Source organism: Nothobranchius furzeri, chromosome 6 (genome assembly GCF_043380555.1).
Source record: "Nothobranchius furzeri strain GRZ-AD chromosome 6, NfurGRZ-RIMD1, whole genome shotgun sequence".
Classification (NCBI taxonomy): Eukaryota; Metazoa; Chordata; class Actinopteri; order Cyprinodontiformes; family Nothobranchiidae; genus Nothobranchius; species Nothobranchius furzeri.
The window spans coordinates 78,260,700-78,287,515 of record NC_091746.1 but is presented as its reverse complement, the minus strand read 5'-3'; the positions used below and the strand labels follow the sequence as shown (position 1 = coordinate 78,287,515).

General features: G+C 40.4%; 1 protein-coding gene across 2 annotated transcripts; it reads right to left on the bottom strand.

The window, feature by feature from the left end:
* Nucleotides 1-612: 612 nt before the first annotated feature.
* On the bottom strand, nucleotides 613-25,087 carry LOC107375223 (mucin-2). Of its 2 annotated transcripts, none has more exons than XM_054743504.2 (12): nucleotides 25,000-25,087; nucleotides 14,348-14,399; nucleotides 13,578-13,616; nucleotides 9,653-13,147; nucleotides 8,311-8,370; nucleotides 5,677-8,102; nucleotides 4,132-4,196; nucleotides 3,891-4,036; nucleotides 3,053-3,807; nucleotides 2,604-2,668; nucleotides 2,377-2,516; nucleotides 613-2,196 (listed from the first exon to the last, which is right to left on the bottom strand). In XM_054743504.2, exons 2-12 carry the CDS (start codon nucleotides 14,379-14,381, stop codon nucleotides 2,099-2,101), a joined length of 7,323 nt encoding a protein of 2,440 aa, XP_054599479.2. In that variant the 5' UTR covers nucleotides 14,382-14,399; nucleotides 25,000-25,087; the 3' UTR covers nucleotides 613-2,098. The 2 variants fall into 2 exon arrangements, with proteins under 2 accessions (XP_054599479.2, XP_070408935.1); XM_070552834.1 differs by having other exon boundaries at nucleotides 5,677-8,099.
* Nucleotides 25,088-26,816: the final 1,729 nt, after the last annotated feature.

The following is a 26,816-nucleotide window of genomic DNA, read 5'->3' as shown; positions in this document are numbered from 1 at the left end:
AGAGCGTCCAAGGAGTCTCCACTTCATTTTTTTCAGTAAGTAAAATTATATTCATGTATATTAGGTCACTGCCGAGCTGAGCTTAGCTTTGGGTTAGCTTCAGGTTAGCTTGTAGCTAGTTCGACCGGGTGTCGTCAGTTGATCCCAGCCTTACAGCCCCACCCTCAGCTCCACCTCTCTTCCCTTTTGTGGAATTGTCTGGGCTTGACGGAACCTGTGACACGGTCAAAATGGCGGTGGTGGCCACCTCCAATTTGGCCTCAAAAATGTGTTATTGGAGCCTATGAAAATGAATTGTCCAGTATTTATATGTCAATGGTGCTACCCCAGGCCATTCCCTTGACACGCCCCTACTTGCCGCTTGCAATATTAACTGTAAAATCCAGTAAATGCATGTGTTTCATATGTATAATCACACAGTTGTTTGGAAACTGAATATTTTGAAATGGGTATGGATGGACATTTACATAAAAGCAGTAGTTTAACCAGATTCAAGTATTTTTTATTGTTAATGGATTAAAATCTACTTAAAATAGACAAGCATTCTTGCTGTGGACTGTGAGCAGTATGTCTCAATTTGCTTTTGCTTTTAGTAAATAAACAGTAAAATTGTAAGAGTTAAACTCAGTCAGGCTTTATTTGCAGAGAGACACTTTACAAAGAAGAGGAACAGAGAAACAAACCAAATACTACTACAAGTGACATTAATAATTAATAATACATTAGGCTATTACTAACTTTAAAACATTGATGATACATGATAAATAAAATAACTGTAAAACTGAGGGAAACAATTAATAATGATTAATTTAAGTAGCGAGCACTAGTTGTCCCTAAAACAAGGTGGCCCTCTGCTGGTGTTTATTCATATTGCACTTATACCATCACACCAATCATAATGTTTGAATGTCTCTGCTATGTGGTCAAATTCATACAATAAGCTATTTTGTTAGATTTTTTAAAGTAAAATCAACAGAAGACATTTATGAGTGTCACCAAACCTCTTTGTTCCACCTGTCTCGTGGAATATCTGACCTTATTTCATACAACCACATCTCTGTTTTTTATCATTTCATTTGTGTGGCCAAGAAAGGCAGTTTTTCATAATCAACCCATGAAAAGTTGTTATATATCAAGTTGCTACTTTGAAATGAAAGCTGGTTGGTCCAGTTGGATTAGATCTTTTATTCCTTTCTCTCTCTTGTTACCCCCCAACAAGAAGATCTGAACCATCTGCATATATAAGCTTGATCAGCCTACCTGGACGTGGGCTTTTGTTGTGTGTTTTATGTGTTTGACATGTAATTTTAAATTCATATGGGTAGGGGTCAAGTTAAAAATCCAACTTGGGTCTTCAAGAGAAAGAGTTGAATTATTTTATTGAAAACCAATGCAATTTTTAGCATTCTGATTTCTTATGAACAACTGAAAAAGACATTTAAATCTGCTGAGCAAATATTTATTAATGTTTTTTGAAAACAGAGTAAACTTATTTCCAATAGCTCATTCAAAGTCAGTGCACAGCCCATGTCATTCACTTGATGTTGAGCAATTGTCTAAAAAGCAGCTGAGAAAGGCAACAACAACCAAAAAAAGGTATTGCTTTTCCAACGGAACACTAATTCAGCTCTCGCACAGAGATTTACCTAAAAAGCTGCAAACAGGGTTGGTTATTCTTTAAATTAAAAAGGAATCACCTCCATCATCAAGATTATTTATCCAGTTGTTTTGATACACCGTATTATAACCAACATTAAACTTTTTTTTTACAATACAGTTGGATAATATTTGATAATCTTCCTGAGAAAGAAGAAACATTTGACTTGTATATTACTCTTCCTATAGTTTTTTAAAATATTTTATAATAAGCAATTTCAAAAATAAATAAATGAAAATCCTAGGCAGTTTTTCTTTAACTATAGTTCTTTTGATTAGTACATTAATTAAAATATATTATCAATTTTAGGAAAAACTCTATAAGTCTCAATCATTGACATGCAGGACACATCTTTTTACCAAGAACATTTGGTAAATGTCATTGTCATTTCATTTGTTTGTGATCATGTTCAAACAGATCACAGAGTAGCGGTCCTGGGTACTATGAGCGGTTCAGAAACTGGGACAAGGCCAGAATTGTGAAGGAGAAGATTGTCAGTGTACTCATTTTGGGTCGAGGAAGCCTGCTTCCTGATGACTCTGAAATATGAGAAAACAAAACTGATTTATTTAGTGTACTTCTTCGTTTTTCTTATATAATTTACATTATACACAAAAGCATGCCTCCCTCAAACTTTTCAACATGTCTACCACCTTACCTTTGTATCTTGTTTAACTTATTCTCACAATGTAAACTTTATAAAAGATACTGTAACTTACCCACATATACGCTGCCTGGTATAACATTCAGACTAGTATCGTTAAGTGCCCTGGCCAACTGTGCCTTAGCATAGGCCAGTGGAGGCACTGAAGAAGAGTTTGTGAAGATTAGAGTCATGTTGACAGCAATAGATCCACTCCTACAATGACAAACAAAACAATGACATATTTAAAACATGTTAATGCATTTGAATGTGAGTTTGGCCAGTAGGTAGCAGGAAACTTACGTGAATTTATTAACGCGGGAGCGACGATAAAATGGTGTATAGAGGTTCTGGCACACTTTGTTAACCTGAAAGAGGATTTTAATGGTAAATGTTTGCAAACACCAAATAAATGCCTAAACATATTATTATTTTGGTAACGCTTCCTTTTACAGTTCCCTAATTACTAAGTACTTACATGGTAATTACATAGTAAGTTGAAGTGTATTATTGTTTCTGAGTTCTTAAACAGTTATTACCATTTAAGTCAGGTTCAATTATAGTTTTTATTTTTATGACTCATTCCCAGTAAATACTGCTTTACACAATAATTACACTTTATTCCAATTATACACATTAATTACACAATAGTACACTCTAACTTACTATGTAATTACCATGTAAGTGCTTAGTAATTAGGGGACTGTAAAAGGAAGCGCTACCATTTATTTTATTTTTTTTAGTAAAATTACCTCTCCGGTTACTTCTCCAGACAGCAAATTGAAAGCTGTTGTTGTACTGTCGCTAAGCTCTAATGCAAATGTTCTTTCCATGCGAAATCCTAGACCAATGGATCCTTCAGTGGCCGTAGGAGGAGCCGTCACTGCTGTGGTGGTGGATGTTGTAGTAGCTGTAGTAGCTGCAGTTGTAGTGGTAGATGTGGTCACAGTTGTGGCTATTGTTGCTTTGGTAACTGCAGTTGTTGAACTGGTAACCACAGCTGGTGTTGGTTTTGTAGCTGCTGTTACGTTGGTTACTGCAATTGTTGAACTGGTAACCACAGCTGGTGTTGGTTTTGTAGCTGCTGTTACGTTGGTTACTGCAATTGTTGAACTGGTAACCACAGCTGGTGTTGGTTTTGTAGCTGCTGTTACGTTGGTTACTGCAATTGTTGAACTGGTAACCACAGCTGGTGTTGGTTTTGTAGCTGCTGTTACGTTGGTTACTGCAATTGTTGAACTGGTAACCACAGCTGGTGTTGGTATTGTAGCTGCTGTTACGTTGGTTAGTGCAGTTGTTGAACTGGTAACCACAGCTGGTGTTGGTATTGTAGCTGCTGTTACGTTGGTTACTGCAGTTGTTGAACTGGTAACCACAGCTGGTGTTGGTATTGTAGCTGCTGTTACATTGGTTAGTGCAGTTGTTGAACTGGTAACCACAGCTGGTGTAGTTGCCGCTGTTACGTTGGTTACTACAGTAGTATCTGGAGCAGGTGTAGTAGCTGGCACTATAACAAAACAAGAAATATAACATAAAACAAGTGACATTGTGATAATTGTTTTATAAGTAAAACATTGTTATTTTACTCACTTGCAACAACACTGCCTGCTGAAATGTTCAGGCCTGTATTATTGCTGGTAAGAAGAGTGGCAAGTTTTGCGGTTGCATTGGCTGCTGATGGTGTTTCACTACTATTTGTGAAAACAAGAGACATTTCTGGGATCACAGAGCCTTTCCTGTGATTAAAGAAGACAGAAAATTATAAATGTTTGTATATATACAGAAAGCAGAGCATTTCTTGAAGAAATAAGCACCAAGATTGAAATCTTACCTGAGTTCAATAACAAGAGATCTGAGGAAAATGTTTCCAAAGGCTATGAAACACATTCTGTTTACCTGTAAGACAACATTATTTATTAATTTATATTAATTAAATTACACACATTCATGTTTTGTTTTGTTAAAGAGCAAGTCACCCCATTACCAGTTTGAACAATAGGCCAAAAGGAGGCATAGCCTGCTGTACTGGGAGGATCACAGACTGCTCCCTCCCCAGTTAATCGGCAAAAAAAATTATTTGGGACTGACGAGTGCTTTAAGTTTAACAGGTGCTTTGCTGCATTAATAATATGACTATGACACAAAAGATCTACAAGCCATACCTTTTTGTTTATGCTTATACGTTTGGTAGGTGCTCTCACCCTTTCAAAATAATTATGAACATAACGTATATCTGTTTGCTGATTAAGTCAGGAAGAATACCATAGCTAAATTAGTATAGCCTTAAATAATAGCATATTCTACAGTTGCTAAATACAGATCCAGATGTAATGTTGCAATGCATTGTGGAGTGCAGCCCTAGACAAACATGGGTCTGAGTTGCTTCTACCATCCTAAGTTTGAAGTTTTGTCTCCTGAAACACAAAGGAACTAAGCCCTGCTGCTGGGGGGTTGTGCAAATCGAACTCTAGTTTTCCAGATATGATGTAGGAGGGAACTTTTTTTTTCTTTCCTAGTGTCGGGTAAGGTCAATGCAACAATAGGACACATCTGGAAAGGCAATGAGCCATAGTTATGTATAAGGGCAGATTTTCACAGTGTGGAGCAGAAAAATGGAAGCACAAATCACTGCCGGATAAACTCTGCACCTTTTCAGGAGTCTCTTGTAGTGACAAATTATAATTACAAGTGACCCAAAAAGTTATTGAGTTAGTAACTCAGTTATCACACTTTAAAGTAATTAGTTACTTGGCAACGTAACTGCAATGTTACTTTTATTAATTTAATTTATTTTACTTTATTTTATGTTTTTTGCAATGTTTTTTATGTTCTATAATGAAGTAAGGTTCTATAAAATCTATAATGTCAAAGATTTGTTTTTAACTGAAGTGGTGTGCTTAGTAATGCATTACGTAATATGTTGTTGATAATACTTTATTTAATAGTTTATTATTGCTGAATAATGCACTAAGTAACATTAAAAAAGGTGGCTCCAATCAGCTCTAAGAGCCGTTTCGTGCGTAACCGACACATTACTAGTAATGCCGTATTACTTCGACGCTAATACTACTAACACTGGTAGTTATGCGTTTTTACTTTGACCGTTGCCAGCGTTTCAGTTCCAGCATTCAATCAATTGGCCGTTGTTTTTCATTTGGGAAATATACTGTAGTTTGTTTGTCTAGCATTAGCATCCAACATGCAGTTGCACTGTAATGTCATTTGTAGAGTAGGCTATTGTTGTCAAAAATGTGAAACAGACATCGTTATCATGACCTTTATACATTAAACTATAGACTAATGTTTAATATTCCCTTTGTTCAAAGAAAAACATTTTAGTAGAAAGAAAATGAAAATATTTTACATAAATAATTACCTGAATGATCACTATTGTAGAAAATTCTTTAAAAGCTTTTGAGTTGTGATCAGAATATTCTGGTATAAAATCATCGTTGAGTTTAAATATAAGAATCAGTGTTCTTTCACCAGTTTTAGGAGGCTCTATGTTTGGTGTTGTGGTTGCAGTTGTAGTGGTTGTAACACTGGTAACTTGAGTTGGTGCCATTGTTGTAGCTGGTGATGTTACAAAGGGTGGAAGTGGTGTTGCATTTGTTACAGGTAATGTGGGAGGAACAGGTGGCGGGGTTACATTTGTCACTGGTGAGGTTGCAGGAACTGTTGTTATATTTGTTGCTGGTAATGTGGGAGGAACAGGTGGCGGGGTTACATTTGTTACAGGTAATGTGCCAGGAACAGGTGGCGGGGTTACATTTGTCACTGGTGAGGTTGCAGGAACTGTTGTTATATTTGTTGCTGGTAATGTGGGAGGAACAGGTGGCGGGGTTACATTTGTTACAGGTGATGTGCCAGGAACAGGTGGCAGGGTTACACTTGTTACAGGTGATGTGCCAGGAACAGGTGGCAGGGTTACACTTGTCACTGGTGAGGTTGCAGGAACTGTTGTTACATTTGTTGCTGGTAATGTGCCAGGAACAGGTGGTGGTGTTATGTTTGTTACTGGTAATGTGCCAGGAACAGGTGGCAGCGTTACATTTGTCACTGGTGAGGTTGCAGGAACTGTTGTTACATTTGTTGCTAGTAATGTGGGAAGAACAGGTGGCGGGGTTACATTTGTCACTGGTGAGGTTGCAGGAACCGTTGTAACATTTGTTGCTGGTAATGTGGGAGGAACAAGTGGCGGGGTCACATTTGTCACTGGTGAGGTTGCAGGAACTGTTGTCACATTTGTTGCTGGTGATGTGCCAGGAACAGGTGGCGGGGTGACATTTGTTACAGGTGATGTGCCAGGAACAGGTGGCGGGGTGACATTTGTCACTGGTGAGGTTGCAGGAACTGTTGTCACATTTGTTGCTGGTGATGTGCCAGGAACAGTTGGCGGGGTTACATTTGTCACTGGTGAGGTTGCAGGAACTGTTGTTACATTTGTTGCTGGTAATGTGGGAGGAACAGGTGGCGGGGTTACATTTGTCACTGGTGAGGTTGCAGGAACTGTTGTCACATTTGTTGCTGGTAATGTGGGAGGAACAGGTGGCGGGGTGACATCTGTTACAGGTGATGTGCCAGGAACAGTTGGCAGGGTTACATTTGCCACTGGTGAGGTTGCAGGAACTGTTGTTACATTTGTTGCTGGTAATGTGGGAGGAACAGGTGGCGGGGTTACATTTGTCACTGGTGAGGTTGCAGGAACTGTTGTCACATTTGTTGCTGGTAATGTGGGAGGAACAGGTGGCGGGGTGACATCTGTTACAGGTGATGTGCCAGGAACAGTTGGCAGGGTTACATTTGCCACTGGTGAGGTTGCAGGAACTGTTGTTACATTTGTTGCTGGTAATGTGGGAGGAACAGGTGGCGGGGTGACATTTGTCACTGGTGAGGTTGCAGGAACTGTTGTTACATTTGTTGCTGGTAATGTGGGAGGAACAGGTGGCGGGGTTACATTTGTCACTGGTGAGGTTGCAGGAACTGTTGTCACATTTGTTGCTGGTAATGTGGGAGGAACAGGTGGCGGGGTGACATCTGTTACAGGTGATGTGCCAGGAACAGTTGGCAGGGTTACATTTGTCACTGGTGAGGTTGCAGGAACTGTTGTTACATTTGTTGCTGGTAATGTGGGAGGAACAGGTGGCGGGGTGACATTTGTCACTGGTGAGGTTGCAGGAACTGTTGTTACATTTGATGCTGGTAATGTGGGAGGAACAGGTGGTGGGGTTACATTTGTTTCTGGTGATGTTGCAGGAACTGGTGGCGGTGTTACATTTGTTACTGGTGATGTTGGAGAAACTGATGGTGGGGTTACATTTGTTACTAGTGATGTGACAGGAACAAGCGGTGGGGTTGCATTTGTTTCTGGTAATGTGGGAAGAACTTGTGGTGGTGTTACATTTGTTGGTGATGTTGCAGGAACTGGTGGTGAAGTTGCATTTGTTTCTGGTGATATTGCAGGAACAAGTGGTGGTGTTACGTTTGTTACTGGTGATGTTGTAGGAACTGGTGGTGAAGTTGCATGTGTTTCTGGTGATGTGGGATGAATTGGTGGTGGGGTTGCATTTGTTGCTGGTGATGTTGCAGGAACAAGTGGTGGTGTTACATTTGTTTCTGGTGATGTTGCAGGAACTGGTAGTGAAGTTGCATCTGTTTCTGGCAATGTGGGAGGAACTGGTGGTGGGGTTGCATTTGTTGCTGGTGATGTAGCAAGAACTGGTGGAGATGTTCCATTTGTTGTGGGTGGAGTCAAAATGAGTGAAGATGAAGTAAGGATTGAAGTTGATGTCATTTCAGCTGCTGGCGATAAATTGGGGGTTTGTGAAGTTAATTTAATTTATAGGTTCTGATAAGAAATTAAAGCACAATATATGTCTGAAAACAGTTTTTCATTTTAATATCTTTCATTATTACCATGGGAAAGAAAAACCTTACTGTTCTGGTCAGTACATGCTTTTTCCTAAATTAATAGATTTAACCACAATACAATATTTTTTGATGACTTTACCTGGTGAAGTAATCAAAGTGACTGATGTAGAAGGAGCAGTTGATGAAGCATTTAGTGATTCTACAAGAAAACATGCAATATAATGAAAAACACACGTAATTTTACATTAGACATGTTACATGAAGTTGTGCAAAATGGCAGCGTGTGTACATGCTGTGGCTCAGTGCTCTGCATAGCAGCTCTTTCTCTTGCCATATATTGAGTACAACATATAGCTATGTGAATCTAAAACACAGTTTAGGCAAGATAATCTGCATCAGTCTGAAACAAATCAGCAGCATTTTCTAGCACTCTGACTTCCTGATTGAGATCATGAGGACACCGGTGTCTACGTGGACTACTCTTCCTGCTGTGAGGTGATGGACACGGTGCAGAGACAAAAAGCAGAAGTGCAGCGGCCAAGCAGGCATACGTGCTAGACTATCACAAACCCCACACAGACCTCCACAGCCTAGTCTCTACTTAGCAAATGCACAGTCGTTACCAAACAAAATGGAGGATTTAAATCTTACCATTTCTGCGCAGAAGAACATGCAGGACTGTTTTGTCATGGTGTTTTTGGAGACGCGGCTAAATCCAACTGTCTCGGAGAATGCTATCCAGGCCGCACCAATCATTGCTTCTTCAACCTTGAATAGCTGTCTGTAAAGTGCCAGCCCTTCTGTCTTACAAGGGAGCACTACACCATCATAATCACTGCTGTTTACACTTTAAAAATGGGACCCAATGCCTCCCTGCTTGGCACTCAGCTTAAAGGGGTTGGATTGGGGGGTTGAACCACCAAATAGTTCCCAAGCGCAGCCACAGCTGCAGCTCACCGCTCCTCACAGGGATAGGTCAGTGCGTAGATTTAATTTCACCAGGTGACTGTGCAGCAGGTTGTAGAGTGAGGATTTGTGAGAAAGAGCCTCATCACATCCTGGAACATGAGTGCTTCAACATTCTTAATATTGATGAATACACTGTCCTCCAAACGTAGTGTTGTTAGAAATAGCTGGAAAAACTATTATATATTGTCAAATTGAGGTGAGTTCGGACATTTAAATTTAAGCATGTGTGTCTGTCTCATGTTGTGTTAAACCAGTCTTTGCTTCCTTGCTAAATGAAAGCAGGTTAGAGGTAGCACAAGAAACCGCTATGCTACACTAAATACCCCAAGCTGCCTAAAACAGGAACAAGGTAAATATGGTATTAAATTCTACTGAACCTTTGATTACCTGGGTTAATTCAGTGCCAATGTTAATATTTTCAATGAAATTCATTACAACTTTTAACTCATTATTTTATTTTGATGCTCTATTGGCTGATGACTCAATTGTGTTAGCTAGCTATGATGTGTTACCTTGTGATGAAATTGCTGTGTGCAATGATGTGTTGGCTTCTGAAGTTGTTACAGCTGGTTCTGAGACTGTGCTGGGTGATAAGGTTGCATTAGCTGTTTGAGGCATCATGCTGGTTGGTAAGGTAGTTGCTACAGTTGGTTCTGACTCTGTGATGGCTGGATTTGTACTCGCTTCTGGTGGTACCGACTCAGAGATTGCCAGTATTGTAGTTGCTTTTGGAGGTACTGACTCCGTGATGGCAGGTATTGTAGTTTCTTCTGGTGGTACTGATTCAGAGATGACCAGTATTGTAGTTGCTTCAGGTGGTACTGACTTAGAAATGATTGGTATTGTAGTTGCTTTTGGAGGTACTGACTCAGTGATGGCTGGTAATGTAGTTGCTTCTGGTCGTACTGACTCTGTGATGGCCGGTATTGTAGTGGCTTCTGGCGGCACTGACTCAGTGATGGCTGGTATTGTAGTTGCTTCTGGTCGTACTGACTCTGTGATGGCCGATATTGTAGTTACTTCTGGCGGCACTGACTCAGTGATGGCTGGTATTGTAGTTGCTTCTGGTGGCACTGACTCCGTGATGGCTGGTATTGTAGTTGCTTCTGGTGGCACTGACTCCGTGATGGCTGAAATTGTAGTTGCTTCTGGTCGTACTGACTCTGTGATGGCCGATATTGTAGTTACTTCTGGCGGCACTGACTCAGTGATGGCTGGTATTGTAGTTGCTTCTGGTGGCACTGACTCCGTGATGGCTGAAATTGTAGTTGCTTCTGGTGGTACTGACTCCGTGATGGCTGGTAATGTAGTTGCTTCTGGTGGCACTGACTCAGTGATGGCCGGAATTGTAGTTGCTTCTGGTGGTACGGACTCCGTGAAGGCTGAAATTGTAGTTGCTTCTGGTGGTACTGACTCCGTGATGGCTGAAATTGTAGTTGCTTCAGGTGGTACTGACTCTGTGATGGCCGGTATTGTAGTAGCTTCTGGTGGCACTGACTCCGTGATGGCTGAAATTGTAGTTGCTTCTGGTGGCACTGACTCCGTGATGGCCGGTATTGTAGTAGCTTCTGGTGGCACTGACTCCGTGATGGCTGGAATTGTAGTTGCTTCTGGTGGCACTGACTCCGTGATGGCCGGAATTGTAGTTGCTTCTGGTGGTACTGACTCTGTGATGGCCGGTATTGTAGTTGCTTCTGGTGGCACTGACTCCGTGATGGCTGGAATTGTAGTTGCTTCTGGTGGTTCTGACTCTGTCATGGCCGGTATTGTAGTTGCTTCTGGTGGTACAGACTCTGTGATGGCCGGTATTGTAGTTTCTTCTGGTTGTAAAGACTCCGTGATGGCCGGAATTGTAGTTGCTTCTGGTGGTACTGACTCTGTGATGGCCGGTATTGTAGTTTCTTCTGGTGGTACAGACTCTGTGATGGCTGGTATTGTAGTTGCTTCTGGTGGTTCTGACTCGGTAATGGCCGGTATTGTAGTAGCTTCTGGTGGTTCTGACTCGGTGATGGCCGGTATTGTAGTTGCTTCTGGTGGTACAGACTCTGTGATGGCCGGTATTGTAGTTGCTTCTGGTGGTTCTGACTCTGTGATGGCCGGTATTGTAGTTTCTTCTGGTGGTACAGACTCTGTGATGGCCGGTATTGTAGTTGCTTCTGGTGGTTCTGACTCGGTGATGGCCGGTATTGTAGTTGCTTCTGGTGGCACTGACTCTGTGATGGCCGGTATTGTAGTTTCTTCTGGTGGTACAGACTCTGTGATGGCTGGTATTGTAGTTGCTTCTGGTGGTTCTGACTCAGTGATGGCCGGTATTGTAGTTGCTTCTGGTGGTTCTGACTCCGTGATGGCCGGTATTGTAGTTTCTTCTGGTGGTACAGACTCTGTGATGGCTGGTATTGTAGTTGCTTCTGGTGGTTCTGACTCAGTGATGGCCGGTATTGTAGTTGCTTCTGGTGGTTCTGACTCTGTGATGGCCGGTATTGTAGTTGCTTCTGGTGTTTCTGACTCCGTGATGGCTGGTATTGTAGTTGCTTCTGGTGGTTCTGACTCCGTGATGGCTGGTATTGTTGTTGCTTCTGGTGGTTCTGACTCCGTGATGGCCGGTAATGTAGTTGCTTCTGGTGGTTCTGACTCTGTGATGGCCGGTAATGTAGTTGCTTCTGGTGGTTCTGACTCCGTGATGGCCGGTATCGTAGTTGCTTCTGGTGGTTCTGATTCCGTAATTGCCGGTATTGTAGTTGCTTCTGGTGGTTCTGACTCCGTGATGGCTGGTATTGTAGTTGCTTCTGGTGGTTCTGACTCCGTGATGGCTGGTATTGTTGTTGCTTCTGGTAGTTCTGATTCCGTGATGGCCGGTAATGTTGTTGCTTCTGGTGGTTCTGACTCTGTGTTGGCCGGTAATGTTGTTGCTTCTGGTGGTTCTGACTCCGTGATAGCTGGAAATGTAGTTTCCTCTGGTGGTTCTGTCTCCGTTATGGCTGGTAATGTAGTTGCTTCTGGTGGTTCTGATTCCGTGTTGGCCGGTAATGTTGTTGCTTGTGGTGGTTCTGACTCCGTGATAGCTGGAAATGTAGTTTCCTCTGGTGGTCCTGACTCAGTGATGGCCGGTAATGTAGTTGCTTCTGGTGGTTCTGATTCCGTGTTGGCCGGTAATGTTGTTGCTTCTGGTGGTTCTGATTCCGTGTTGGCCGGTAATGTTGTTGCTTCTGGTGGTTCTGACTCCGTGATAGCTGGAAATGTAGTTTCCTCTGGTGGTTCTGACTCCGTGATAGCTGGAAATGTAGTTTCCTCTGGTGGTTCTGACTCAGTGATGGCCGGTAATGTTGTTGCTTCTGGTGGTTCTGACTCCGTGATAGCTGGAAATGTAGTTTCCTCTGGTGGTTCTGACTCTGTGATGGCCGGTAATGTAGTGGCTTTTGGTGGTTCTGACTCCGTGATGGCCGGTATTGTAGTTGCTTCTGGTGGTTCTGATTCCGTGATGGCCGGCATTGTTGTTCCTTCTGGTGGTTCTGATTCCGTGATGGCCAGTATTGTTGTTCCTTCTGGTGGTTCTGACTCTGTGATGGCTGGTAATGTAGTTGCTTCTGGTGGTTCTGACTTTGTGATGGCTGGTATTGCAGTTGCTTCTGGTTGTTCTGATTCCATCTTGGCTGGTAATGTCGTTTGATCAGTTTGTTCTTGTACTATGATGGCTGATAGTGTGGTATCTCTGTTTGGTTCTGATTCCGAGATGGCTGATAATGTCATTGCTTCAGTTGGTTCTGACACTGTGTTGTCTGGTAATGTAGATGGATCAGGTGGTTCTGGCACTATGATGGATGGTAACGTAGTTATGATGGCTGGTTCTGGAACTGTGCTGGCTGGTAATATGGTTCTTTCAGTAGATTCTGACACTGTGTTTACCAGTGAAGTTATGAAACCTGGTTCTGAAGCTGTAGTGACAGGTGAATCTGTGCTGTTTGACGTGTAGAGTATGGATGCAGCTGTGTAAGCTGATGGTGTGTTAACTGTGAAAATGAGAACATATTTGAGAAAGTAACAATGTGTTTAGTGACAGTTTATTTTCTTTCATCCAACATTACATTAACCTAAATGTTAAGTTCTTTATTGGGTCTAAATGGTCTTTTAGTTGAGCTGAAGTCAGTGGTTGTCTTTCTTTAAACTATGCTTTGTAATTAAGGATATCTAAGACTATTCGGTAAAACTCAGTACTCCGTTTTGTTTGGCCAAATAATCAGCTCTACTTGCTATCTGAAGAGTTACTATAAAGAAACTCGTTAAATTAAAGCCAGAATTTTGTCTGAGTATATTTGAATTCAATTCTTGTATCCTGTATGACTGGTGAGTACCGTTATCTTGAAAATATGCCCAATACAATTCTAACAGTAATCTTTATTAATTTAAAAAAAAAGAATCATGCTGTCTTGTTTACAATACCTGTTGTGTCATTTTCAGCAAAAGTTGTTCCAATAAGTCCTGCAGAGAAAAAAAATTTGATGAGTGAAAATCTGATTTCATTTGAATTTATGAGTTAGTTTCATTACTTTCCTCTTTGTCTTTCTCTGCCACACAAACACAAACATGGTACAGGAAACATATATCCTTATACCCTTACTGTTTGGCTTAATGAACCGAACTGTGTTGGAATGTTTACTTTGTGAAGTGCCTTGAGACAATTCTTGTCGTGATTTGGCTCTATATTAATAAACTGAATAGAATTACATGAGGGCTGCACAGTAGCACAGTGGTTAGAGCTGTTGCCTTGCAGAAAGAAGGTCCTGGGTTCGCTTCCTGGCCTGGGATCTTTCTGCATGGAGTTTGCATGTTCTCCCCGTGCATGTGTGGGTTCTCTCCGGGTGCTCTGGCTTCCTCCCACAGTCCAAAAACATGACTGTTAGGTTAACTGGTCTGTCTAACTTGTCCTTAGGTGTGTGTGTGTGTGTGTGTGTGTGTGTGTGTGTGTGTGTGTGTGTGTGTGTGTGTGTGTGTGTGTGTGTGTGTCCTGTGCATCTCTGTGTTGCCCTGCGATGGACTGGCTCTCTGTCTAGGGTGTATCCCGCCTGATTGCCCATCGACCGCTGGAGATAGGCACCAGTCCCACCCCCACCCACCCACCCCCACCCCACGACCCTGCGTAGACAAAGCGGGTTCAGACAATGGATGGATGGAATTACATGATACCATACACTCAGATTCATCATCATTACCTGCTAAAAGGAGAAGAAATAGGTGAGGTGCCATCCTCGAAGAATCAGCTTTCTGCAAAATATATTCAGTTCAAATATGAGTTCTCATGCTGTTCTAATTCAAATCACTCAGCAAAAAATGCGTTAATGAGAGAACTATCAAAATAAAACAACACTAAATTTGTAACATCCAGAAAACAGATATGGAAAATACTAACATGAATTAATACATTAGTTGATAGATGAAATAAAGTGATTAAATTACTTATCTTTAGTAACCTCCTCACTAATTAACTCATCAAGTATTTATGTAATCAGGTGAAAGACAGGGTTTGAATTACAGGGGAGCTAAAGGGAACCTGGTTCCCTAACAAGGTGACAGGCTCTGTGTTTACCTATATTACGTTATTCATATGGACTCAAAGCATACTGGGGATTATTTTCAGTAGAGACGATAGAAAGCGCTGATTGTTCGTGCGTCATGTGCATGAACACAATAACATTCTCAAAGTGGCACTCACCCAAAAAATGGTAAATGGCCTGTATTTGATATAGCGCCTTCTAGAGTCTTGGAAGCCCCCAAGGCACTTTACAACACAATCAGTCATTCGCCCATTCACATGGTGATGAGCTACATTGTAGCCACAGCTGCCCTGGGGCACACTGACAGAGGCAAGTCTGCCGTACACAGGCACCACTGGTCCCTCTGAACACCACCAGCAGGCAAGGTGGGCTAAATGTTTTGCCCAAGGACACAACAACAGACGGAGCGAGGCTCAAACCCGCAACCAACCAATTATGGGGCGAGCACTTAACTCCTGTGCCACCGTTGCCCTGAAACAATATAATAAACACACAATTGTTCAGGTCCTCTCATATTTTCTGGTACTTTCTGTCATTTATTCATGCCTGAAGCGCTCTGCTGCTGCTGCAGAGCTCATGCTCCAGGGACTTAACCTCACTGGTGTGGCAGGATGCACTCAACTGTTTTTGCAGGCTGTAGATCCCTTCGATCTGCTTAGCTCAAAAGTAAATGAAAAAAATAGGAAGCCAGGCAGCAGTTTTCTGTAGGACTTAGAAGAAATGCAGGAAGATAATACATAGGATAAGGAAATAGTCAAATAAAAAACAAGAAAACAAAACAAAGTGCTTGAAAAGGAAATTGTAGGTAGATTTATTCCATTACACATTTTACCTTCATATAACATTCATTCATAAGCATGTAAAATTTATATATTTGATACAGTTCAGATCACCTTCAAAACTCAGTCTCACACCCAGAGCCATTTCAAGGCATTTTGGGGGCCAAGGCAAAGCAGACACCCTGGTGAAATATGATGTTTCTGAGTGCCCACCAGAGGGTGCTGTGAGTAAAGATGGTAGCTCCAAGTGGGACAGATGTGAATAGGCAAAATGACTCAGACTGACAGCTGCTAATGCTTTGCTGATTCCTTTAATGGGTTATGTTTAGTTGTATGTGAAAGTGGTGGGGTTAAGCATACCTGAGTGGTTTTCTAGTTGTCATAGATCTAAAATCTCAGGGGCAGACAAGGTAGTTGAACTAGCCAGGATCAGAAAGAAAACCAATCCCTGGACACCTTGGGATGAACGTGACAAAGAAATGCAAGCAGCTGGTCACTGCTGAGTTTGATGACACAATCAAGGGGGAGCTCAACCCAGACTGGAGGGAGACCGTTCAGATCAAACAAGCAGGGGCAGTCAGCCAGAAGGTTTCAGCAGCCAGACTAGCTGGCAGGGATGCTGTCCACGCGCCCACCCTTAGCTAATGCTTATGCAAAGGAAAATTAAGCTAACCCAAGATGAGATGTGAAACTTGAAATATTAGAAAATTGTGCAAATGTTTTTTTTTCTAAGGTTCAGGAATCCTTTGTAGGTGTTTTGGGTTAATTATCCGATTAGAGTGAAGATTCAAGCCTAGAATAATTGCCTTTTGGATACTATTCTAATTGTCTTGGATTTTGAATGTGAGGTTAGCATAAGCTTGAAGCCATAATCATCAAATTTTTAACAAAGAAAGGGCTTGAAATGTCTGACTGCTTGTATTGAGCCTATTTCATCTAGTTTCACTTTTTTTGGTTGAATTACTAAAATAAATGAACTTTGCACAATATTCTAATTTTTCTGGTTTCACCTGTATATGTACACCGTAGTGCGGTATGGTTCATGACTGGGGAGGCAGTGACTGCCCTGGAGTCAGAATGACGAACACAGCATATGATCCCAAAAAAATAGAAGCATATATTTTAATTTTAACCTTGAAGGAAATATTTGTTGTTTTAAAACCAATTAAACATGCTTGAATTAGTTCCATACCATACTACAATACTCTAACAAGAACAGAAAAAGAATATTTAATATTAGGGTTGTAATAGACGCTGTCTGTTTTAGTGGCCACAAGGTGGCCTCATAGTCACTGTTTGTTCTCCTGGCCCTAGCTGAGCCAGGTGTAGCAAATTGTCCATCAGGGAGCTTCCTATAAAAGGCAGCTCTCTCTGTCATCTGAGGAGGGAAGCTTAGAAGAGGCCTGGTGTTAGAGCGAGTGTTCCTCTTTTTCCCTCCTAGAAACCCAGATGTTAAAGTCTTCGTTTTTGATTACCTGTGTGGTATTGTAAAACACTTTCTAGTTTCCTAAGCTCGTTTTGTGTTTATTAGAATACTCGTTGAAGAGTTCAGCTCACCCTTTTGGTGGAGCTTTTTGTGTTCATCTAATTCCTTCCTTTTTCCCGGTTTAGTCCCGGCGTTTTGGGTTTATTGATCTTAGTGTTGTTTACCCAGTATTGGATGATCTTTGAGTTTAGTATTATTATTGTCAATTCCCCAGTGCTGGAAGTCTTTTGGTTTTGTATTATTTGAGTCTTTTACCTGCATAAAGCAATGATTTTTAGTTAATAAACTCCTTGTCCGGTCATCTTTCTTTACGCCCTCTCATAACATCATCTCCTAGGCGAGCTGGGGGCCGTAAAAAGGGTACATTTTTTTATTTGTATAAATGTTTCAGTTTTTCTTGACAGAGCTCTTTTTACACTTAAATTGTGTATGATCTTACCTTTATGTGAAGTCCTTGCGACTAACACAGTAAGTAGTGACACCTGAGTGCCCAAGGCACACTGACTAAATAGTCAAGGGACTGGGATAAGAATAAAAAAACCTTACTGATTCCAGATGGATGACTGGAGGACAATCTAGGACGATCAGAATGAACGACACTGAGTCAACGGTGACCAGGTGAGTGAGAAAGTTAACCCAACTCCACACATAAAAAACGGGTCTGCCTAGCTGTGTGTGAGCATCTCCCAGCTATGCTGGACAAATGTTTCCTTTGAGTAGGTTTTCTTTAAACTACTTTTTAATTTCACTTGAGACAACTGTTAAATGTGTTATTTTACTTGTACTCAAGTAAAATTTCATTGACGTACTGGTACTTTTAATTAAGTAGAATATTTTAGTACTTTTTCCACTTCTGGGCATAGACCCACGTGAGACCAGAAAGCAGCGGCCAAAATACCTCTTTGTGAGTTATTCATGAAATAAAGGATGCCTGAAAAATGTCATACAGACCAGAGCAGATACTTTGAGCGAGGTCACCTCAGAGTTATGAAAGTTGAATAAGGTGAAGACGACCCGCAGCACCCCTCATCATACTTGTCAATCCACAGTGCTTTAGCCAAACTTTTTTAAAAACTAGTCACCCGAAAATAAATGCAGCTTGACTGAACATTTGGCAGATTTGGGGTATACATATAACATTATGCCACATGCGACTACAGACTGCTCCCTGCATAATTGGCTCCACCCTTGCCTTGCCAATAACACGTTGTTGGGTCAGGACCAGGAGTTAAAAAAAAAAGCTACCTGGTTAGCTATACACCAGAGACACATCAAGGAGTCAAATAACAGGACACGAGAGGTACACCGAGCCTAAATCAGCAGAGACGCTCAAGTTCAATGTGCCAAAAGTCTGCTGTCCTCCAGTCCAGTTGGCCCAGTTGGTATGATTCCATCACCAGCCTGAAGGAATAAATAAGGTACAGAATGCTGGTGGACATATTGTACATCGGGTGGCCGAGATCCAAGGTTTCCATTATGCTGTAGAACTGGTAGAGAGTGGTCCAGTATGGGGCCACACTGAACTAACCTTCAAACATGTGTTGGGAGTAACAATGTTTAAGTATAACGGCGTTACTAACGGCGTTCTATTTTGGGTAACGGAATAATCTAATTAATTACTTTTCCCACTGTTGCAACGCCGTTACCGTTACTGGGGATGGAAGGTTGTGCGTTACTATGTGCTTGTCGAACGTTGAGCAACAGTGTGAGGCTTTCTGACCGCCACACTTCAGCTGCAGCCAGGGAGAGAGAGGTGTCGGTAACGCGCTTACAAACACGATGATGATTGGCCGGGTGGGCGGAGACCCTCAGTGTTCTCACTATCACTGCATGCTGTAGATACAACAGAGCAGTGTTTGGAATAACATCGTTTAAAATAACCACGTTACTAAAAAAAATATTTTTTTCAGTAACAAGCAATCTAATTAATTACCGTCTTCTTTTATCAAAACGTCATTTCTGCTACTGATAACTAAAAGCGTGCGTTAAGCAGCACGGTGTGTTGAAGCTGTCATCAGCTGATCAGGAGCTAAAGAAGCAGATGTTTTCATCCAAGCGCATCACGGCCCGTGAAGAACAAGGAAGACGTGATGAATAGTCTACGCCCTTCTTAGCGTGACTGGAGGCAGGTATTGCTGATTTGCAACGTTAAAACCTACCTACCTGGTTACTCCACATAAGTATTTCATGAACATTTTTCAACTCAGAAGTACCCCTGAAGGACTTAGTGTTTAGTCCTTTTATTAAAACTTATTTTGAGCCTGACAGGGTTAATCCCCATGATACATTTCAATAGTACAGCAGTTGCAACCCTAGGCTGAACAAAAATGGGCTAGTTGCTCAATCTGCATTGACTCCAGTTGGGTTTAGAGAATGAGCACCCCATCCAATATAGTGCTGTTCCACTGTCCAGCGCCCAATGGAACATCTACCCTCTCATTATTCTGCTCTTTCTACTAATTCTGCCTTTCCAGAGATCTACTAATTTGTCCTTTTATTCATTTTCTCTTCCTCACGTTTAATCACTGTTTTATATAATTTTCATGATATTCTAAATTAATTTTATCTTTTTAAGTTTTTGTTTCTCGTGAAAGGCCTTGTGATTTTTACTTCGAGAGGCGCTACATAAAAGATTCTTTTCATTCTTTTTCTTGCACATATTCGTGCCTATGGGTCAGATGATGCGCCTACATTGCTATTGATACTGTTTGACTTTGGGTTTGCTGATTTCAGTGGGAACGTGAGGAATTGAGGATATGTGAAAGATGTTCTTTCATTTTGATTTTGATAAAGATCTTGTTAGATTTGATAACATTTAGATATTTTTTGTGCTAAAAACAAGGCTGCTTAAAGTGAATAGATTCGAATTGTAAATGGATCTTTTACAAAGTGAGTTTTCTAAAATATGATGTATTTATGATTAACTATAATGCTTATAGTGACTTACGTGTTCTCTCTTGTGTCAATAGAGGCGGGTCTGCTTCAGTTTATTGTACTCTTGTTTAGCCATATTCTCGTGCTCTAGGAAAATGTTGTTGATTTTGCGTATTTGAACATCCTTTTAAATTATTTCATTTTGTTGAAATCTAAAATCCACACTGCTGTGAAAACTCCAATTGTATTTAACGCTGCTCCATTTTGTAAGTACACTCAAGAAATAAGCTTTTATGTTATTTTTATCTGGTCCAACCTCATGTTTACAAAGCTCCATTTATAAAAGAGAACATTAAACAAAGATTTTAGCAGCAAAAAATTCTCTGAACTGGGTTAGTCAGCATTCCAGTGGAACTAGTTTGAGAAACCTTTATTGTGTATAAAGCAGTCTGACATCCACAGTTGCCATTCAAGATTCCTTCCAAAGGTGCATACAGTTCTTGTACACTGAGCTATTATTATTTTAAAACCTCAAAGTCTAAACATACAAAGAAATAATACTGGGCTTAAACAATACAAGTATTTATGCTTTCAATCTTAATCAACATAAAATCATTTATCAGTTGTAATGATAAGTCCAGTCCATGCTATTTGTAGTCAAAGTGATGTCCTTGTAATGAATGTGAAAAATAATTTGCTGCTGTGTAATTATCCTGCATTACATTAAAAATCCTGAAAAACAGATCTGTCGGTCATGAACATGTCAATGCTTCAGCCATGCATCCCCTGCAAAAAGTGCTTTTTGCTTGTCTTCTCAAACTTTTCTCTAATAATGTTTGACAGTTAAAGGAATTATCTTTGTAAAAAGTTGTTAATTCAATTGAATAAGGCTGATACATTAATAGACTTGAATTTTAAGGAAAGGTTAAGGTGTACCTTCCACTTCTTTCTGCCACAAAGGAATAATACCTTTTTTATCTTGATTCAGGTAGGATAGATTAGGGGTGACGGTGGCACAGGAGTTAAGTGCTCGCCCTGTAATCGGAAGGTTGCTCAGTTTGTTGTCATTGTGTCCTTGGGCAAGACACTTAACCCTCCTTGCCTGCTGGTGGTGCTCTGAGGGACCAGTGGCACTAGCTCTCGGCAGCCTCTCCTCTGCCACTGTGCCCCAGGGCAGCTGTGGCTACATCGTAGTTCATCCCCACCAGGGTGTGTGTGTGTGTGTGTGTGTGTGTGTGTGTGTGTGTGTGTGTGTGTGTGTGTGTGTGTGTGTGTGTGTGTGTGTGTGTGTGTGTGTGTGTGTGTGTGTACTGATTGTGTTGGAAAGCACCTTGAGGTGTTCCAGGACTCTAGAAGGTACTAAATCAAATACAGGCCATTTACCATATTTACATGAGTGTACTTGCTATATAATTGAATGTTTGCTTGAGTTAACCTAAAATTATCTTTTACAAGTGTACTTAAAGTTTACTTCAATAAATAAATTTAGTATGAGGAAGCATTCAAATGGTAAATGGAATACGTTGTACTCTAGTACATGGTCCAAAGTATACTTGATTTATTCATATATAAGATTACTGGAGGCGCACAGAGGTGAGCCACATCACAGCTGAACTGAAGACGGGAGCTTTCGGTTCTGGGCTGCCAACTAGATTTAGCTGAGGAGATGTATTTATTTATTTATTTATTTATTTACCAGGAAGGTCCAATTGAGATTTAAAACCTAATTTTCAAGGGAGTCCTGGCCAAGAGGCAGTAAAAGTGACAGTTAAAACATTTCATTAGTCACACAGACACTGTGTTCTGTACTAAATTCCATAAGGCTGTTACAACTCAGGAAATCCGCCTCAAGGGCTCAGTCTGGTTTTAAATGTATTCAACGAGATAAACTTGGTTAATTTCCAGTTTTTCTGCAGCCTGTTCCATGCAGAAGGAGCAGAAGGAACCCAGTTCGGTGCGAGCAAACGCAACACAAAGTACGAATTGATCTTTTGCACGCAGACTGAGAAGTTGCACGTCTCCATGAGATGAAGTGGGTGTAGGTGGGTAGTAATCCAAGCATGGCTTTATAAATGAAGGTGTACCAATGTCCCAACCTCCTGGTGGACAAAGAAGGCCATCCCACTTGAGAATACAATTCACAATAATGGGTCAGTGGTCTGCAGTCAGTAATAAACCTCAGCGAGTCATGATAAACCACCTCAATCTTACCAAGACACTGTGCTGAGGTATTCATGTACAAAAGGTCTCCATAATCCTCAGAAGAAAAGCACAGTTTATTTCAAAAAAAGAAACCCAGTTTGAGTTTGAGTTTTTTCACAAGGTTATCTATATGGGGCTTGAAGGAGAGGGAGTCATCGAGCCACACACCAAGGTTCTTGCATGCATGGACCACTTCTGTGATATTTCCCTGAGTCCCTGGTCACTGAGGGCATAATTGAGGTATTTTTTGTGTGTGAAAACGACATTAGCTTGTTGTGTGAATGGTAGAAACTGGGGAAGATGACCTCCATCTTGGAAAACCTTTCCCACCTACTGCATTCCACTGTGGAGACTGGATGTGCACTACAATAGGTCATTCATCCCCTCCACAGTACGAGTCTCCTCAGTTTAACTGGTACTGGCATTATCCTGTTACACAATAACATCAATTTGTAATTCAGTATGTGTTCAATACTTGTGCAATACCTGATGTATATTAGTATGTCTTTGTGCCTTACGCTGCATACGTTCTGAAAACCCAAGTTTTCTTTTTATTCATTGTTTCTAGTGGTTGAAGGTTACGATATTAGCTTTTTGTCTTTGTGTATTTATCCTGTAATCGTGTCTTTATTTTTCTTCTTCCTTTTCTTCAAGTGTATATGCTGCTGTAGCAAGTGAATTTCCCCACTGTGAGAAAAAATATTCTATTCTACTCTATTCTATGTGGAGTGTATCCATCCATCCATCCATCCATCCATTTTCTTCTGCTTATCGGGGTGAGTCGGGTCACGGGGGCAGCAGCCTAAGTCGAGAGGCCCAGACTTCCCTCTCCCCAGCCACTCGGGTCAGCTCTTCCGTGAGAATCCCAATGCATTCCCTGGTGGCCAGGTGAGAGACATAGTCCCTCCAATGTGTCCTGGGTCTGTCTTTAGGCCTCGTCCTGGTTGGACAAGCCCGTAAAACCTCACTAGGGAGGCGTCCAGGAGGCATCCTGACCAGATGCCCGAGCCACCTCAACTGGCTCCTCTCGATGTGGAGGAGCAGCAAATGTACTTCAATGTGAAGTCTAATTTCCCAATATGTGGATATCTTGCCTTTGATTAGCTAACAATAAGGCAACTCTACCACCGGCTCTGTTTGCTCTGCAACATTAATATTTTATTTCCACAAGCCTGAAGGAGCTCTGCCATGTTGTGGAGTCTCCAATGCTAACAGTTAACTTCTGCTAGTCGAGACGTTCTCTGCTTTTGCCTGGACGCTAAATAAACAACAGCCAAGATGCGTGAGTACATGAATGTTAAATGACAGTGTGTCATAGATCTGTCATGCTTTTCATATCCTGGAGTTTTACCGTCGAGTTTCAGAATAGAAGCTAATACCGAAAATAGGGGTAGATGTCTATTTTCATTTTCAGACTTCATAACAAACTTAGAGAAACTGATTATAATAAAAACAATTTTTTTAAATATGTTTTAAGTGAAGTTGACTTTAAGCTTAAATGAGTAGAAAAAAGTAAGTAAAACTTCACAGTAAAATCCCGAGTGTCAAATAAGTGGTGTCAGAGTATGGCAACTATCAGAATCTATTCAATTAAAGAAAGTGAAAAACGCTGTTTTATGTCTTCAGAGATAAAACATCATTTTAATAATGACTCTTTACAGTGTAACCTGTCAGGTGTTAAAGGGCATGTACTTTTTTGAAGTCATTATGCCTCTGTAATACTTTGTTGATTAAGTTTCTCCAAACAGAGGATAAAAAGACATCAATGGGCATTCTGCACTTCATCCAACTGAACACCAGTACTGAAAAGCTGTAGGACAACAACTGTGAGGAGGAAGGAAAGGGCTGGAGCACGCTGACGAAGACACTATTGTTGAAACGTTAGTTGCTTTCATCTGCACCTATTAAGTATTCTTCTTTGACCCTAGTGCTCCAGCCTTTTTCAGAGTGGGAATAGCTCTGCCTTCATCTTCCTCCTTGTGCAAGACCTTCTAGAATTTTTCCCTCACAATTTTGAACTTCTCCATCAAACACTTGACTTTTTGACCAAAAATTTTCTGTCATTTATGTCTAAGCAACTTATTAAAGTACTAAACAGGAAGTGCTCTGCGCTTTGTCCAATACTGATGCTACAGCTGAAGAACAGAACACATATGGCAAGGAACAGGCTGGAGCACACTTCTCAGTTGAGAAGTTTTATTAAGAGGCGCAAACTTAAACTTCAACACGAGTGTCTTTTTTTAAAATTCCCAGAGTGGGACCATATTTTCACTGGCTCAATGTTGAAATTGACTCTTGGTGTTGTATAAAGACAGCTCATTTTAATGCATACCTCATATTTAAACATTTAGTTGTGGAAAGCAAATTAAATAATAAGTGTACTTTCTTAGGTGTTGATTTTGAACTTCAGGGAAAGCTCGTAACAATTGTTCTGACCAAAATTTTGACTTTGTAATCAAAGATATTCTTCTCATACTCAAGAGTGGAACAAGCATCCAATAACTTGTTGATTACATACAACCCTATGTGCTTGCTGTACTGAAATCAGCAATAAAATTATGATAAAATAATTGATGATTTTTTTGTGTGACTCTGACTAGATTAGTTTCAAAATTTCATTAAAAGCCTGTGAAAAATAGATTTCACACTATAACACTTGAAAAATAGCAATACCATATTTAAATATCACTTTGAATCATGTTTATTTTATAGTCAATGTATATTAACAATTGTGTGTGTTGATGAAGGTTAACTCTATGACAGAATTTAAATAATCAGCGTAAAATTTACTGGATATTTAACACTGAGACCAGTGTAACTTTAACACTGTATGGTGGGACCATATTTTCACTGGCTCAATGTTTAAATTGACTCTTGGTGTTGTATAAAGACAGCTCATTTTAATGCGTACCTCATATTTAAACATTTAGCTGTGGAAAGCAAATTAAATAATAAGTGTACTTTCTTACCTCTGTGCAGCTAATTTCCTGATCACAAAAATGTTAAAGAAGAAGGAAATAGGCACCCTTTCACCTCAAGCCAATGGTTGGAAAAAAGATGTGAGCACAGATTATGAGGTTTTAAGAGGGGGAGGATTTATTTTTTTTTTTTGTTCAAATCACTGCCATAACTAGCTGAACTTGTTTCCTTTCATCAAGCATACTTAAAAATGACAGCAGTTCAGTTTCATTACACCTTTAGTCATGCTGTGACGTAAAAGATTAAAGCACAACAGAAAAGCACATTTCTTAAATTCAGAGGCAGCAAGTTGAAATGTTTGTTTTTAAAAGACTTTTCCATGTCGTCAGACATTCTAAATCAGTCCAGGGTGTACACCGTGCCATTTTTGCTGCATTTCGAGCCGATATAATCCATCCATGCGACAATCTTTGAGGTTGGGTCTAGTTTTGTGTCGTGCGTTGTGTAACGTATACGGGTACAGTGTACACTTCAGAACAGCTTCAGGTCACAGGTGTCAAGCACGATAGAGAAATAAATCATTAATTCGAAATCCCATCAGACATCTGACTTAACCCTTTATAGGGCCAACGTCTATATTCAGACACTTCCACTCACACCATAAAGGATGCCGGTGTACCTTTTCACAAATTCTTAGAATTACGGGATTTCACCCAAACAATCATTAGAGATCAAGCTAGTCACGGTTTGCACCGTGGCACCATTCCACTAATCGGTGCAGGGCTACAACGCAGCAAATATTGGTGTGTCTGCTCGGTCTCCTCTCGTGTTTCCGATCAAATCTCTAAAACTATCAATGCTAGGTTTGTGAAACTCTCACATCACAAGGTTGACTAGTTGTGCTGAATACGGATACATGTGTTGTAAATCTTAAACTCAATGAAGTTGGTGAAATCATCACATGAAAATCAAATCTGCCATATTTGAACATACGCCCTGAACAAGTAAATAAATGTATAGACATATTCAGGTAAAATCTGTGTTTTTTTTTTTTAGATATAACATTATATTCATGGTAACGGTAATAATAATTTGCAGTTTTAAACTAAGATTTCTCTGGGAAATGGAGGATAGTTATTGTGCCAATCAATCTCACCATCAGTGATGATGAGGAAGAGGAAGAAGATGACATTGAGGCAGAACCTCAATTATAAAATATTCTAATAATCTATATTTGATCAGAAATAGTATCTATTATTAAATAAATGTTAAATAATATTCCACAGTAATCCGCTTTTATAAAAATGTTCTATATTGTTTAATAACTGTGATATATTCTGTATTTTTGAACAATGATATAATGTTCTAAAGTTAGCTAGATTGTTCTAAAGCATTATCATTCTTTTCCTCGTCTTCGGTTGTTATTAGAATAGTTTTATTCTTTCCATCTTTAGTTCTAGTGTGATCTTATTTTAGTAACTGCGTCTTATTGTTTGATCTGATTCTGTTTCAGGTCTCTTGTGTTTCTGTATTTCCTTCCATCCCTTAGCCAATTAATAACACCTGTAGGCTCTTTGTCATTAACATTCACCACACCTGTTTCCTCTTGCCTCAGTAGCTCCCTAAACCTAACCCCCCCCCAGTCCTTTACTCACTGGATCCTACCAAAACCATGACAAAATCCTCAGACAGTATTTAATGAAATAAAGTAAAAAAATAAAGTTATGCTTATCCATAAATACTGATGCACTTAATCAGTAATGTTGATTATTGTCTTAAATACATAAACATCTGGGTGACTCTAAAGTTTCAGCCCTGAATTCCAGACAAAACAAGAAGTAGTTTTCTTTGGACCAAATCTCCTGAA